We start from the raw sequence: 17,680 nt of genomic DNA on the forward strand, positions 1-17,680 counted from the left end.
TTTTTTTACTTTGTGCAATAGGCTACGTTCTGTAAGAACCAAACGGTGTAAAAAAAGTTTTCTCAGATAATTTTTCAAAATTTTGGAATATTAGCTAACAAAGCGATATGAATTCAATGTTTGAAAATCACGCAAAATAATATTCAATAAAGATGTAATGAATGTAAAGATACATTTCCTGTTAATTATTAAATAAAACAAGTAGGCTATGTGCGCAACTTTGAAATATTAAAATGACAACAGAACCAAGCCTTAAAAAACGTAAGATCGAGATATGTATACTGCATTACTCCTACTGAAATTATGTTAAAAACATTTCTCCCAATTATCTTAGAAAATAAAACTTTTAATGATGTAACACATGGGCCAACATGATCATGTCCAGTCATCATGACTATGCTTTAAAAAGTTTTGATGGTTAATTTAGAAGGTTAAATTTGCCAAACCGAAAGATTATCATGCTGTGGTGAAAGTAGTAAACTCAAGAAAACTGATGCACACGTGAAGAATAGCCTAAAGTTTAGTTTACAACATGCAGAATGATTGAAGGCAATTCAATAATCACAAGACAGAACGAATAGTCTATTTAATATTGTAAAGTTAGTTTTAGCTAAGCCTACCTTTTATTTTACACAATCCCATTGAAACACGATACAACATCGTCCCGTTATGGGACTATGGCCTTTGTGAAGTCTCAGTGCATTTTGTATCACTGCATATTGCTCGTATAGGCTGAAGTAAGCTACTTAAACAATTACAAACTGAACACATTGTTTTTTTTTACGTTTGACAACTCAATAGGCCTAATGCAACAACGTTGCAATAATTGTGAAATCACAGTAAGATGCAGTGGGATGTTTTATATTGCCTTTGTGTGCTGTTGTCCTGTATATGCTGCTACTGAACTGTTTAAATTACTTAAATCCTTAAGAAACTGTTTTTGAAGTTATGAGGGCTCTATTAACTACAGCTGAACTGTTCTCAAGAGTATATAGGCCTAGCCTACGTCTTTTCCATTTCCCCTCATAATATTTCTGAAGGTGAATGAAAAAATAATTAGTGTAAAGTAATTGTAATTTCCAATTGCGATGCCTAAAATGGCTTGTCAATGCACTTAACAGCAGATGACGCTATTGTCCTTCATGCCCGCTTTTCTTCACCGTGACCTAAACTCCCCAACTACCATCTTACCATGATTCAACTATGACTGGATCGAGATCAAGAGTGAAAACCTCAAAGCAAATCAAAGAAACCAAATCAAATAGTCTAGGCTAAATAATGATAGGCATTCTTACGGTTTATGATAAACTTTTCAATGCTAGTCCTATAGCCCATTCGTTGTTCAAGTAATCCAACTCAATCTCATATACTTTCTGCGCCTGATTTCGCTGTTCACAACCATGGCTCCGATGCCTCAGTTTGCTGTATTATCAGCAGGTCTTCAGAGCCCATCATCATCATCGACAGGTCAGGTGTTGGGTAGCCAGCACTTCTTCGATAGCAAGTGAAGCCTTCAGTTGATAATTCCCCATGACCATCTAATTCCGATTTTATCATCATAAACCACGGAAACAAATGAGTCTGTAAGAGAACGGACAACATCTGATGATTCGTGAGAGAAGAAATCGCCGCCGAGAGCAAACCTGTCCAGCCTGTGGGAAATAGTTGGAGCGAGCCTTGGAGGCTTGGATGAGTAACTTCACATGAGACACGGTAAGGTTGCCACTGTTGCTTTTTCACTTTCTTTGCTATGTGTTCGTTGTCGTTTTGTCTTTCCAGTCTCTTTCATTCATTGTTTTCTTAAGTTTTAGACTTTATTCGGACATAGTAAAACTAGCGGTAGTAAATTTTATAACAGTAATCAGTTGCTCGTAAAACTGTCAGCTAACGCTAAATTTATGATGGTAATAAAATAATGAAACTTTTCAAAACACGGACCTGCACTGATATTACATGTTTTAACATCGTCGTATAGCCTAAATATGCCAACATTAATATTTTATATTATAGTAGCCTAATATTACTACATATGACAGCCTATCTGTATTTTATTGGTGTTTTTAAAGCACTTTCTACAACTTTAGCCAGAGTGATTTGATTTGACAAAGGATGTATTACTTACAACCATAAGCTAGCCTACATGATAATAAGCAAAGGCTAAATATTTTATCCACCGGAATATCAAAGTTTTAAAAAATATATAGGCTATATAAAAAAGTAAGATAGCCTGCTGCATGTGTTCTCATGTTCTTAAAGAACTACAGATAGTAGCGCATTATATTCTGTGACGCATTACTGTAGGCTATGTGAAGTTTAATACCACCGTTCCAAACAATCTTAATTTATTGTGATTTCAAACCAGATTCTGATGGATTATTGAGATACCAGCTACCAAACCCAGGAACTGGAGCAATAATTTCATTACAACCGATTCTCTCGCGTCGAAGATCGTCCATTTCATGCGCGTAGGCCTACTACAGATCAACATATAGGCTAGTTTCAGAATGGAAGAAGGTAGATTTCAAGTTAGAAGTTATGGAGCAAAATGACGATAAAAATCACCAACTGGGTCTATGGCAACAGATTTTCTCATGTTCTTTATAATAATGCGACGTTGTTATAATAGCTACTGTAATGTAGGCCTACCTCGCTAATAGAAATAAAAAATATTAGCATATGTTTATAAAAGTGTAGGCTATAGGCCTATGTAGCCTAGTTTGTTCGTTATAGTGAAATGAAACCAGTTAAGATGCACATTTGCTGTCATGTGAAATAGCAGCAGTCTAATAACGGCGTTATGCGTTTACATTTTCTCCCAGAAAATGCCCATGGATCGCCATGCTATCCGTCCGAAATATGTTGTGTAAATATGTTTTCTGTTTAATCACAATTTGAATAGGCTATTTGAATGGTTTTCCATGCTAGAATAATGTTAAGTTGGTCGATCTCAGTTCACATGTTTGGCTGTAGATGATAGACTACAATTAACCGATCTAATAGTGATTACAACACCAAGGAAAATAACCTTTAATTGTGATTTTAGTCAAAAACAGCAATTTTCCCGCCAGCGACCTACAACTCAGTTGTGAAGAATGCTCAACATGGCAGTTATAACAAAAAATCACTAATGAATGCTTTGTGTCAGACCTAGCTCTTGCACTGTTCTATATTCACGTGAGCGAGACAGAGATGTGTTCAACTTCATGGCTTCTTTTACTTTTTTATTAAACAAACAATTGTTGGGCATTGGCCAATAGGCTACCTTCTGAAAATTAATCCAAATTGCATAACTATCTCGCCGATTGATAAGGAGAGGCGCAGTCCAAGTCGAACACATGACTGATGACCTTGCATTAAATAAATTAAATAGTAAATTAAAATAAATAAATTAAATATAAATGTAATGCTGCGACTAACGCCCGTTTCAAAACCAGTGGTTTGGGAAATAAACTGATGGGTGGATAGATGGGTGGGTGTATGGATATATTTTTGTAAATTTCTTTGAAAACCCACATAAAAAGTAGGCTAAACTAACCTTGCACGTATGCTATTCTTTAGCTTAATCTTCATTTAGCAAATTATAGAAATGATAAATAAGAATGCTGAAACTGTGAAAAAAAATGTAAGACATGTCCTCATAAATGCACCCTCATGTTACTTTTTGGCGTAATTTACACTTGGTGATGTCGCTTGTCTGAGGGGTTTTCTGCGGTTTTCAAGAGGAGCATCTGCTGTATGCGGGATCATTGTCGGGCTCCACTTTTGTTTCAATCATTTACAGTACAGACTTGTAAAACTTTATTGCTTTAACAAGTCGTAAAACTTTATGGCTTTCTTCTTCACATCTAAAATTACGACAGTTGTTTCCTGTTTAGTCGGGTTGTTTATTGAACAAACAAAACTAGAAACCCCGTTGCAAAAGCTTCCGGTTCGTTCGCAAACAGGACTTTGACTATAAACCTATTTTTAAACGATGGCATGTTTTTTAGGACAACATTGTATATTAGGACAACTCTAACAAGTAACCCTCAATATATTCGCATCACACACAATGCATGAGTTTAAGTTCCTTTTCAAACTGAACAGATATCAAATGTCAAACTTCTAGCAGTCATTAGCCCGTGCTCCAAATGCTGAGCTGATTTATTGGCTTTGGCAAATGGCTCCCTCACTGTGCTGTAAGTTAATCATGTTTCCTAAACTTGTAGGCCAAATTAAATATATATCTGTCCCTTTACAGCCAATGACCCTAATTCATATAGTAATTAAATGTTTGCTTGAGAAAGCTTTCTCAAAACATAGGTTTCAATCCCATGTATGTGTAACGGCTCACATCTGTTTGTTTGAATGAGGGGAGGCATGTGGTTCTACTCCATGTTTAATAATTGCAAATGTTTTAATTACAGTCTATTGTCTGTGCCAAACATACAAATAAATTTGATTCATTCATATTTATGATGTTAGCTTATACTTGCACATGGGAAATCCAAGTAAACGATATTGCATTATTATCACATGCATTTGAATATGTTTAATTTATGTATTTATAACATGGGTATCCAACCCTGCTCTTGGAGGACTATACCCCCCTGCAGACTTCAGCTCCAACCGCAGATAAAAATGCATTTAGTTATTAGCAATCCTGAAGTCCTTGATCAGCTCATCTGAGTGGTTGAAGCTGAACTCTGCAGGATGGTTGGCCTTCTCTGATTATACATAAAACTGTCAGTCAGATGACCAGCAGAAGCATCAAAAAAAGAAGTAAACTAAATTTGGGTGAGACATTTTGATGATGATGTCAGTGGTCATTTAAAATGTGAAAAATCCACAGTTTGCGATTATTCACTGACCCGTGCAAAAGTGTGAAGTGGCTTTAAAAAGCCCAAGCCTAAAATATAACTATAAATGTATATATTATAAATATATATATAACTTTAACGATCCTGGTAATGCATGGTCTGTGAACAAATAAAGAATTTAAGTTGTCTAGATGCCCCCTGTAGAAGTGAATAACTACCACAAATGAGTATCGACTGGAACACACGGATGATGTCCTGTTTGGTGGTCAGATATATCTCCATGTGAACCTCAGCCACTGATGCTGCCTCTGAACTGCTACTCGTGCTCTATCCACGGATGAAGAAGATGCACATCAGTCCTGTATGCTAATCTCTGCTACTTCCAAACCTCCTCTGTCCTCTTTGTCACTTTTACTTTTATCACTGTTATCTTGACCATCTATAGCAGTCAAGCACATGTGTTTTCAGCAAGAAGCCATGGATGCAAAGCGACATATTATGAAGCTGATTCACAGCGCTGGCAATCACACAGTCAGGAGGAGAAAGTAAACAAGATGAGGGATATTAACCTAATTTAAAATGAATTATTCACCGTCACTATGTTGGAAATCACCTTTCATTTTTTTCCAGTGTACCCTGTTACAATGGGTCAGAGTCTCCGGTTTCTGTAACTGGAGAAGAAGATCGACTGCAAGCGCTACCATCGAGACTGACCATTCATTTGTACTCTCTGAGCGACACAGGTTACCATAGATCTTCCTAACTTAAGTGTGGTCCATTGCTGCCTCAAGTTCAGGAGCTCGATCCTCTGACAGAACTGCCTCTGAGAAACAGTCCGGCGCATCAACCGGGACTAAGATGTTGTGGTGAGGTTATAGGGACATATTTGTCTCATGTGGTTATATTTCATTGTTTTTTGGGATAGGTATGTACTATGTTGGTAAAGGATTAACTTTTTTAAAATACTAACTTAAAGATCTGAAATGGTTGTCAGATGATAGAGACATCAAAAATGTGTACTGTTGGGGAACCAATGGGTAAGATCATATTTATGTGGTCAAGGAATTACATTTTCGGTAAAAAAAAAATTGTGATATCTGCATAATAAAGTAAATTGCGATATTTAAGCTTTGTGTATTTGTAACAAATAGGGGCAATACAACTATATACTGTATCCGATATAGAACAGTAAAAGTGTTAGTTTTCCTCACCTAAACAGTCTGGACATATAGATCTTTTAGGGCGAAAGCAGTCCAAAATTAAAGACAGAGGTATGGTTTCTTTACTTCCTGTACACTGTCAGTAAACTCTTTTAAAGGTACAGTTCACCCACAAATTAAATTATGTTTTGAAAAAATGTCTCCGTGTCTTTGTTCATATGTTGTATTTGAAATGTACTTTCAGTTTATAGACAAAATACATCAAAATATAACTTCTTGTGTTCTACAAATTAAAGAAATGCATACTGTTATATTACCGTATTTTCCGGACTATAAGTCGCTTTTTTTTCATAGTTTGGCTGGTCCTGCGACTTATAGTCAGGTGTGACTTTCTGACTGACTGAGATGAACCAAGAGAAAACATTACCGTCTACAGCCGCGAGAGGGCGCTCTAGTTAGCGGAGTTGTTCAGAAGCGACAGAGGAAGAATTCAAATGTATTCAGTGTTGAGGGATGAGATCGCGAGCTTGGTGAACTTGCTTACCGGTAACTTGTTGGACTCGCTGGCTAATGTTAATTTAGCCTATTCAGCCTCCCAGGTAGGCTACATGTTCTTTATGCGATTGTGGAGCTGAGTAACTGTTAATGTGTTACGCTAACACACCGGACACTATTCAGCTGTTGTTCTGTGTGCGGAGCTGAATAACTTCCCTTTCCAGATTAAATGTCTGTTCTTGGTCTTGGATTTTGTGACATAAATTTCAAAATAAATGCTTAGTCCAGTATGTTTTTTACTCTTAATGACGCATTTTTTGACTGATGCAACTTATGCTACCGAGCGACTTATGTTATAGTCCGGAAAATATAAATAAAGGAGCTACACTGATTTGCAGATCTCTCTGCAAATCACAAATAAATTTGTGAGAATAACAATAAAATTTTGAAAACGCAAAATGTTTAAAAGAAGAATTAGAATTAAATTGAACATTTAAGGTAACAATTTACTGATCAGGTAAATTACACATTTATTAACATCACACACACACGTTAGGAAAGGAACATGTTGAGGTAATTTTTGTCATTGCTCTCTCGGTTCTGACTGTATCTGTTATGGTTGATGGTTGGTTTGTAAGCTTTGTTTTGAAAGATGTCACTTTAAGTAACGTGCAGAACAGCATGACATCACAAGTTTTTTAAAGACTATCATAGGCTGTAATCAAAACACAAGCAAGCTAGAATTAGAAGAGACATTAACTAAAGCATCAATAAATAAAAGCAGAGGAAGAAGAGCAAGCGTGATTAGTGTTGTACACACAGAGCCTATTCTTAACCACTTATCTGTGTCATTTTGACTCCGCAATGGACCATCATAAATGAGTTTAGTCCTCTTGAAATATCCATCTGAATTACAGCACATTTATGTAACACTTGTATGAACTGTGTATGCATTTGTAATTGTGATTGATTGCAATGAAGGGGTTGGATTCTGGAATCCATTGTGGCTTCAATGTATATCTAATGAGTGATTATAATCAAGATATTAATATTTTTCCGTCTACATACCAAATGAATTGAATGACTTCTTTAAGCTAAGGAGATTTATTGTAGAATTAAATGTCTGTTTATGTGAAGTAGTCCACTGAAGGCAAGTTTGTAAAGAACCCAAGTGCAGTTTATTTACAAAACTTGATAAAGGCCTGTGAATAATGAAACAATGACAACATGATAACACAGAACACATGGCAGGATCACATGACTAAAACGGGATCACATGACAGACATGAATCAAGAACATGAAAACCAAATCGTGACACCTTTCCATGGTGAATCAGGTTAAGACAAAAACACGTATTGGAAAAAGGATTGATGATTTCGACCCATTATTTTAATGTGGTTAATGTTAATTAAAAAAAGTTACATAGTGTTTCTTTAAAAAGAGAGAGAACTGAAAATATAAATAGAGCTTTACAAATTGGGGATATACAAAAATCATCTTTCATCTCTATATTGCAGAAAAAGTATGTTCAATTCGTGAAGAAACCCTGTGTATTTTCAACATCTTTTTTATTTTATTTAATTTTTTTAGTCAACTTTATATAGAATAGTTATTATATGACCTGATCACCTTGAGCTCTATAGATCCCAGTGTTTCTTTACTGTCTTTCTTTCGGTCACATGTTGTTTTGGCTGCTTCCACTTGCTCTCCCCAGAGCAGCCCTGGAATTAATAAAGAAATGATGATATTATTTTTCTTCTGCCATCCTGCTTTTTGCATTTATTCCTTTCTTCCTCAACTCTCTTCAGTGGATCTCCACAGCTCTTCATTTGTCACTCTCTCTCTCTCTCTCTCTCTCTCTCTCTCTCTCTCTCTCTCTAATAAACCAAGCACTCATTTGTCACTGTATTGATGGCTCTGGCAATCATCTGCCATTAAACAGAAGCTAATGCTCAATGTGTCCATGCTGCCAGGGGTCACCATGTCAAGATCACATAAAGCGTTCTTCATTCATGTACTTCACTATGTAACAATATAGCACTGGATATGCTGTTGAATATTAGTAGGGTTTCATTCACTTACTTTGAAGGGGTTATCAAATTGAACCTATCTAGGGACCAAAATGAGTGAGGTCCTTTTACCTGGGCCAGTTAGTAACCACCCAAAACAACTGCACAGAGAGTTTTGCATGGGCATTTATCAATCATTTAACTTTTTCTTTCTATTTCTACACTTCAAAAAGTCTAAAGTACTGTAGTGAACTGACCATAGTAGTAAACACTTACATTGCAACTTACCAGGAGCTCCGTCTTGAAATGACAGAGCTGTGTATCATCTGCATAGATGTGGTAGAAGCCATGTGCCTGTATGACCGTGTCCAGTACGGTTGTGTAAGAGGATCTGTTGATGGATTGTCAAAGTCAGAGGAATGGTATAGTAGAATAAGGACAGGAGATTTAGAGCTTGCTCTTGCCAGTCCAAGAGTTTCATCAGCAGGGTGTCTCTGTGTATTTCAATCATTGGCAGAAAGAGCATGTTTAATAGGCAAGAGTGTTTATGTAAGTGGGCGACAACAGTGTGAAAGTGTGTGTGTGTGTGTGTCCCACTTAAAATATTTGTTGTGTGAAATCTGGGATATAATTCAAAGGGTAACTGTCGCCAAAATTGAACCTAGGCTCTTTTTGTTAATCTACTCGAGTCAAACTTTAGTGTAAAAGCATAATTATAATGGAAACGCCACTTTTAATATTGACCGTATTTCCGTTTTCAGTCAAAATGCCTTTTGAATGGGAGTGCATGGGGCACGTATATGATAGCATCAAAATCGCTATTTTTAAAACACTAATGCGGCTCGACACAACATGAAACTGTGCTGGAAGTGTCACCAGCGGCTCTACACATGAACTCCAGCTTTGACTACAGTGTTTGTGTGCACAAAGTACTAAAAAGAAAGATTTTGTACGACTCACTTTATTCATTAGTGTTTCCGGTGGCTGGAATTTTGTCAGTCAAAAGTAGTCGATCTCCGAATGCAACGTAACATGAGGAGAGTAAAGATGGAAAGCTTCTAAAGCTTAGTTCCATATAAATGACAAGTGTCGAAGTTATCATGCTTTTCATTGGAATTACAAGTTCATGACATTTCCTCATATGGAGTCAGTTCCTTACGTTGCATTCGGAGATCGACTTTTGACTGACAAAATTCCAGCCACCGGAAACACTAACTGATAAAGTGAGTCGTACAAAACCTCTCTTTTTAGTAAACTCTGTGTACACAAACAATGAAGTCAATGCTGGAGTTCATGTGTAGAGCCGCTGGTGACACTTCCAGCACAGTTTCATGTTGTGTCGAGCCGCATTAGTGTTTTAAAATTAGCGATTTTGATGCTCATAGAAGTGCCCCATGCACTCCCATTCAAAAGGCATTTTGACCGAAAACGGAAATACGGTCAATATTAAAAGTGGCGTTTCCATTCTGATTATGCTTTTACACGAAAGTTTGACTCGGGTAGATTAACAAAAAGAGCCCAGGTTCAATTTTGGCGACAGTTAGCCTTTAATATGCACAAGTTCACACTCTTGGACTACAATAGACAGACTGACTACTAGATGACAGAACAAACCCACTCTGCACACCCGAGTCTCAATGAAGACCAGAGTATTGTTCATACGAGAGTGTATTCAGATACAATATTTCCCTTCCTTCAATTAATATAGATTCAAAGGCTGGATTTTTTTCATTATATTTCAGAATATCTATATTAATTGCCTTGCGATTACATGGTACTCAAGCACTAAAATTATTATTACAAATGTGAAGGGTTTTTTCTGGTTTAAACTGAAAAACAACATATTTATTAAAGGGTCTGACTGAGTAACAGACTTTCATGCCAATAAGAAAGAAACTTCTCAATTTACATCAGATATGATGAATATATTAGTTTTCATTTGACACTTTGGTTAACAGAAGACCACAAAATTATAGGATGGTGATGAACATGAGGTAGAATTTATTGCCATCACATACACATTTGACTCAACATTGAAGGTTAACCACACAGAATGAAATACTGTTGGTGAACTCTATACAAGCAACCTGCTCAAAGAGGTCATAAACTGCATTATTTCCTGGTGCACTTATAATGTTAGCATGATTTTTACATCAAATATTGTCCTAATTTAGAAATAAAAGGCATTTTTCAGTTCAGAAACTTACAGTACTGTATATTACCTCTTATATGTCAAAAGATCAAGGACATTTTGATTTCTCAATTCATGACCTACAACTCGCTGTGGGCTAGTTAGTGTGTTATAATTAAATACTTATATACAGTAAGTACAGTCGTTTTTAAGCCAAATTTAATCATGTACATTTGCAGTAATTAGATTTATATGGAATCGTTGGTTTAACCCTTTCTAGGTCTACAAATGTTGTAATAAAAGTAAAATAACATAAAATTCCATACAAATGTATATACAAATACATTTTAGATTGAAAATAGTAAAAAAAGAAATGACCACATATTCATATACCTTTACATTTTATCATTCAAAAGATTTTTCCCCCCAAAAGAAATCACCATTAAAAAATCTAGACATATATACACACACACACTGATAAATATTACACGTAAAAAGAAATAAAATAAAGTGTTGAAGTACTCCATTAATGGGCATAACATCTGTTTTATACATTACCTCATCCACCGATGTCTCATTTCATTAAGTAACTTAAAATGGAAAGCGTAAGGTTCAAAAGCATTGCTTGGGGGACTTTAAAATGCGTATGAGGTAGTAGCTGTCATCATCTTCATCATCCTCATCATCTGGTAAGCAAACTCAACACCCCCAGATGATCAAGTTTCTCTCGAGCTATGTTTGCCCATCCTTTGTTGGCCAGTGGGTTTCTCGGGGAGGGATGCATGATGCCCTCCACCCTCACTGTGATCCCTGCTTCAGAGAGCACACGTCGAGCTCGTTGCTCAGCGAGTTTCCCCACTCCGATGACCATCGAGACGCCCAGTGCAGTGACCACCTGACAGAGAGCGCTATCACAACAGGACAACAGGGCATCCCGCTCTGCCGCCGGGAGCTCAGGAGGCGTGAGGTTCTTGCCGGACTCACTCATAAAGATGAGAGGACACAGGTTGTGCACAAAACAGTGGCGGAAGAAGTTGTGAGGTTCACCGCAGAGCTCTTGGAAGAAGCCCCAGAAACGGGCTCCACTCACCTCACTGTGAGGACAGTCGAGGCCCGTGATCCGTCGCTTCGGGTGTTCCTCTGCCGGGCGCCCGACCAATCCACTGATCTTCAACCAGTTACGAACTGCTTTCACCTCGCCGAACGGGACCTTGTTCAGGGATGAAGAGATGGAGATTGATTTGTTTACTCCAGGAACTTGTGTTACACTAGAGTGTGTTTTCAACAAATGAGTCCCTCACAAAAATTTGCTAACCACAGTTTCCATAAAAATACCAAAGTTGCTACAGGTATTGTTGCTTTTTTAAAGCCATGAGAAATTATTATAAAATGTCATGCAAACAGTGTAAGAATCTTACAGTAGTAACCAATAAATATAGCAGCAAGCAGCAATTATCAGGGCCAAACACAAAGGGTAAGTGGGATACCACAGGATAAGTCATGCCAACATGCCTGGAATTATCAGACCAACTGCAACAACGAGAAATTAAAGACATTAAGATGATTTTGGGCAAAATGGGTGAAAAATCATAAGTACATTAACTAGTAATTTGATTTGACGGTTTATCACTTTCAACCAATAGGTGGCGCTGTGACCAAATTAATGTGGTGTGGTCAGACTGAGGTGACACATGCAAAGTTTGGTGTCAGTATGCCAAAGCATTGCAGAGATACAGTCATTTTGGCATCACGCCTCAAAGTTGTTGCTGTGGTACAGGTGCGCCAATTTTCATAACTTTCCCACAAGCGGTTCTATGGGCTGCCATAGACTTTCAGAGCGGAAGAAGAAAAAAAAATAAAAGAAAAAAAAATAAAAGAAAAAAATAATAAGAAAAAGAAGAACGCCAACGTTTACAATAGGTGCCTACGCAGTATGCACCTTCAGTGCTTTGCCCCTACTAACCAAAGTCCCTTTCAGGGAAAGTCTGTTCACTCGGCAGCCATATTTGCAACGCCTCTGGGCAGCTACTTCGGGCATCCGAGACCAAATCCCATCAATTTTTAATGGGAGAATCCTAAAATCTCAAAAACCGCTTGCCGAAGTCACATTTAAAGGATTAGTTCACTTTCAAAAAATGTTTTGCTGATAATTTACTCACCCCGATGTCATCCAAGATATCAATGTCTTTCTTTCTTCAGTCGAAAAGAAATGATGGTTTTTGAGGAAAACATTCCAGGATTTTTATACACAGAATGGACTTCAATGGCAACCATCAATCCCAATGTTCAAAGAAGGTTCAAATGTCCGTCTCAATGCAGCTTCTAAGTCTCTACATGATCCCAGTCGATTATATACACTTTTTAACCACAAATGCACGTCGTCTTGTACATCTTGTGCATCAGAGATGCGGCACATATTACGTCATCACGTTGGAAAGGTCACGAAAAAAATAATAATAATAACAAATTAAAACAAAGATGTCGGACGATTTTAAAGTTGGAGGAGAAAATGAGATGGAGATTTTCGCACTTCCCTACCTTTTTTGAACCGGAGAACACAGACAAATAACTTAGATAGATGACGTGACCCGTGACCTTTCCAACGTGATGACGTAATACGTGGCGCTTCTCAGAGATGTACAAGACGGGCATTTGTGGTTAAAAAGTGTAAATATATATTATTATTATTTTTTAGAAAATGACAGATCGTTTCGCTGGATAATACCCTTATTCCTCAACTGGGATCGTGTAGAGACTTAGAAGCTGCACTGAGACGGACATTTGAACCTTCTTTGAACATGGGGATAGATGGTTGCCATTGAAGTCCATTCTGTGTAGAAAAATCCTGGAATGATTTATTCAAAAACCTTAATTTCTTTTCGACTGAAGAAAGAAAGACATGGATATCTTGGATGACATCGGGGTGAGTAAATTATCAGCAAAACATTTTTTTAAAGTGAACTAATCCTTTAAATAACATATTTAAAGCTACACTGTGTAGGAATTACTCCCATCTGGCGGTGGAATTGTATATGACTACCAACTGAATATTACTTTCTAGCCTCTCCCATTCCGAGGGCGTTTTAACTCCTACGGTGACCGAATATTATTTCAAATCTGCCGGCAGTCGCGAGTAATCTCCGCTCGCATTCGTCACGGTGCCACTGAGTATAAGAACGTGAAAGGCGAAGCTTGAATTTCCAGGTACGTCCCTCTTTGGCTAATGTATTTTCAAGATGGAGGCGCAACATATCTGCCGCCATTTGAGCGACTCGCTCGTATGTATTATAAATGGCAGATACTACGCTTACGAGAACACTTGATTAGTTGGTGGAAGTATTTACACATGAATGAGCACATATATAATTTTGAAAGAATAAAGTGTTTTTTGCTAAGAATCAACTCATCGGCTGTTTTATTTAGAAGGCGGGACTTATTCGTCATATTGCGTATTGCACTTACTCCCATTCATAAGTAATAGGAGTGCAGCACTTTTGGGCCTGTCCAAATACCCACACTTGCCCACTTGTCCACTTTCATGATGTATTTCCTGTATTTGGCGCAAGTGTTCAAGTTTGCGTAAAGACCACACGTGCAAGTAGAACTTTTGATTACCCGATGGGACACACTTAAGTGTTTACAGAGCTTTATTTGGATTTTCAATACTTTGCATTTTAAAATAAACATCTAAATATCTGTCCAGTAGTCCCCATGTGATAAACGACACAATTTAGTAATTGTGGAGCTTCTAATTAAGTGATAAAAAGCAGTTGCAAATGTTGTACAACTCAACACTTTGGCCCGGTTTCACAGACAGGGTTTCGATTAAGCCAGGATTAGGTTTTAGTTCAATAATTCAATTGGGACATTTAAATAGCCTTTATAATCATGTCTTAGAAAAAAAAAACATTACTGGTGTGAATCTTGAGACAAAACAATGACACTGATATATTTTAAGATATCAGAGCAAGTTATCAATGAGCAAATAACTGCAGAATTGTCATTTTTGGGTGATCCCTTATGTGTGTAAGGCCGTGCTACCCATGTCCTCATTTCTTTACTGAGCAAAGATAGATATTGAGAATAAAGAATGAAAGTCTTCTGACCCCGGTTTGTGCCATGCCAAACGGCCCTGGGTTCATGCCCAGAAAGAGCACGCTCTGCCCTGCCTGGCAGAACGTCTCCACGTAGCATCGGTGTGTGTCCCAGGCGTACTCCAGCGGGTTGTACGTGTATCGCACCGGCTTTCCAAACGACAGTGTCCGTAGCCTTAGATTCAGCTCCAGTTCAGCCTGCAGGAACCTTGAAGCAACTGTAGAGCTGTTAAACAGCTGGTCAGGAAGACCGGTGGGATCTGTTCCCAGTAAACAGTCTCCCTGAGATGCTCCTCCATTTTCACACCTACAAATGGAAAGAAAGAAAAGAAAAATCATAACTGACTCAGTTTAAACAGATTGATGGCATAATGGCTATTGATGATTGTTTTAATAAAAATCATTCCAATGAATGCTTGTTTCAAGAACTTTAATCAGGTGGGAAATTACTTGAGAATTAATATAGCTTGTAACCACAATTCTTGACACAGTAACTGTGAATAGTTCATTTTGCAGTGCAGCTGTGGTTAAATATAATACAACCAATAAACCAATTGGTCCTATAAACCAATAGGAATGCACTGATGTTCTGCTGTATTGAATCTGATTTGTATTACCCCGCACCACATAACTATATTTGTATGCTAGTTAAATTAATTATATTATGGGGAAGGCAATGACTTAACTGTTTCTGTTCTTCAATGTACAGACACATAATAAGTCTACAGCAGAGGTAACAATAGTACAGGTCCCACTGCTTTAATGCCTCACACAAACTTCAACTGTTTTTTTACTGTAAGTCTTACTGCTACATTATTACTAATGTTTGACTGAAGATAATTTCGCTACGCTGCTTTATGGGTTTATTTTGCTATAATAAAAAATAAAAAACATTAATTTTTTGGCGATACGAGGCTCATACTGTCTTTCTTCCATTCAAATACGGAGATTTCGTGAAGGTAAAACCCCTTTATTCATTGGGGTAAAGTCTTACAAACACACATCTTATAATAGCGCGTATTAGATCTTATTTTATCAGGTATTTTGAGTTTTACCTCTCAATATCTGGCTGTGATTGCATTCTCCCAAAGGGGTTTCCGGCAACAAAGGCATCCGGGGATCCTCTTGTTTGATGTCGGTTGGCAAACCAGCGTTTAGGTGCTTTACCGCCACCAACTGAACGGAGTGAGGAACAGCAATGCAGAAGGACGACTCCTTATTTATTTATTTATTTATTTAATTAATATAAACAAAGAAGGAAATAGTCACAATGTATAATAAGTAAACAATAAAAAATAAATAGAAAAACAAAAACAAAGAAAGTATGTATAACTAATCAGAATAAAAGTCAAAAGACTTAGCCTACATGTTTCAATTGTTTTTAAAGTCTTCTAGTTAAACGAGTGAAGTAATGTGGTACTTCAGTAAGCAAAACATAAAAAGTGGTTTCTGACCGAATATATGTGTATAACATTTTGTTAACAAAAAAATAAGATTAAGTATATATATTTAGCTTTTGTGTAAATGCTCCTTTTTCAATTAACAATTCCAAACAAAAAATGTTTCCAAAGTAAATAAAAACAATGTTCTCAATAACAAATTTATGGAATCTTTCCACAATAATTTTAGAGTAATGATAAAGCCAAAATAAATGCATCATAGTTGTTGTTGTTTCGTTCTAACATTATGGATCATGGCAAGCAGACTTTGGGACAAAAGGAGAACTAAAACGCTATCAGTGTGGCGTTTTCGAGATGCCGAGAGCTAGCGTCCGCGACTAACTTCGACTCGACAGAGACGCCGCTCTTGCATGTACTTTATTAGACAGGTGAGCAAATGTACATAAAACTAATCAATGTTATATAGCTCAACATGATGAAATGTTAATATGATCAGTATGTTATTCTAATGTTGATCTAGTTTACTGCTAGTCTCATACAGACAAACTAACACACAGAATAACATTATAACTTTAACACACTCAAATGCTGTTTAGTGTGATAGTGTAGAGCAAGTGAGACAGCGCTGCGTTACCTCACAAGTTTAATCCGTCTAATAAACTGACCTGTGTGAGTAATTCAGTACTTGCGAGTAACTTAGTTCGGTAGAATGAAATGTCCTCATTCCTAATATCCGCGGGACTCGCGTGTGGCGCTGATATCTGTCTCTCATTAGCACTCGCGCCCTGCTTAACACCACAGTCATGATAAACACATCAATGTATTCACTCATCCATAAACATTATTATATCCATCAGCATGTCAACAAGTCCCATCATTCCACTTATCACTGCGTCATCAACCTACACCTTTGTTATTGTAAGAGGTTAGCGACCCCTAGCAGCGAAAAAAAATTACATATTGTAGCTTTAATATCTTTTTTGAATGTCTTTAAGAAAGTTTTAACAGGATATACACGATGGACAATTAGAAAGGAAACTAACAAACAAAACGACGACACACTAGTGATGAGTCGTTGATGAACGATCTGCTCATTGCATCGGTCACGTCACGTGCCAAATGAACGAAAGACTCGGAAGGTAAAGTAATTATTTATGTTCCCTGTAAATTATTTTTGACTGCATTATGATGATCTCTTAATTCAGAATATGATCAAGATTGCGTAGGTGGATGTGTTCGGGGAATTTGCCTGTTAAAAGCATAATATTTAAAGTCCCTTAAATTAACGAAATGACTCGAAAAAAGATTCGAGATCGAACAAGAAAGTCAATAAAACGATCCGAACTTCCTATCATAGATACAACAACTGAAGCACAGAGGTTTAAATAGACAGGTTAACAAGGGGCTAAACGAGGGACAGGTGTTGGTGATTATGTGATGGGAACTAATGAGGGTAACTATGGCGACGAACAAGTCAAAACAGGAACTGAACACAGAAACAATGGGGAACTAAGAATACACTTTAACATAAAAGTCCTACAAGACGCAAGACACATACAGGGATCGTGACAATCTCGGTTATTCCAGATGA

The 17,680-nt window shown here is 37.2% G+C and overlaps 1 protein-coding gene across 2 annotated transcripts; it reads right to left on the reverse strand.

Moving 5' to 3' along the window:
• Window positions 1–10,445: 10,445 nt before the first annotated feature.
• On the reverse strand, window positions 10,446–17,051 carry LOC306990896 (single-strand selective monofunctional uracil DNA glycosylase-like). Of its 2 annotated transcripts, XM_079598214.1 has the most exons (4): window positions 16,724–17,051; window positions 15,745–15,865; window positions 14,702–14,996; window positions 10,446–11,805 (listed from the first exon to the last, which is right to left on the reverse strand). In XM_079598214.1, exons 2-4 carry the CDS (start codon window positions 15,768–15,770, stop codon window positions 11,278–11,280), a joined length of 849 nt encoding a protein of 282 aa, XP_079454340.1. In that variant the 5' UTR covers window positions 15,771–15,865; window positions 16,724–17,051; the 3' UTR covers window positions 10,446–11,277. The 2 variants fall into 2 exon arrangements, with proteins under 2 accessions (XP_079454340.1, XP_079454341.1); XM_079598215.1 differs by lacking the exon at window positions 16,724–17,051 and having other exon boundaries at window positions 15,745–15,875.
• Window positions 17,052–17,680: the final 629 nt, after the last annotated feature.

This window comes from Phoxinus phoxinus, assembly GCF_949152265.1.
Source record: "Phoxinus phoxinus genome assembly, chromosome: 22".
NCBI lineage: Eukaryota > Metazoa > Chordata > Actinopteri > Cypriniformes > Leuciscidae > Phoxinus > Phoxinus phoxinus.

Bases quoted from the DNA above. Each gene is read 5' to 3' on its own strand.
- LOC306990896 (XM_079598214.1), bottom strand. From the start codon at position 15,770: ATGCAATCACAGCCAGATATTGAGAG. The intron at 14,997-15,744 runs GTAAAACTCAAA...TTCCATTTGTAG, and splicing joins TCACAGCCAGATATTGAGAG to GTGTGAAAATGGAGGAGCAT. The intron at 11,806-14,701 runs GTCAGAAGACTT...TCCCTGAACAAG, and splicing joins TTGGCATGGCACAAACCGGG to GTCCCGTTCGGCGAGGTGAA.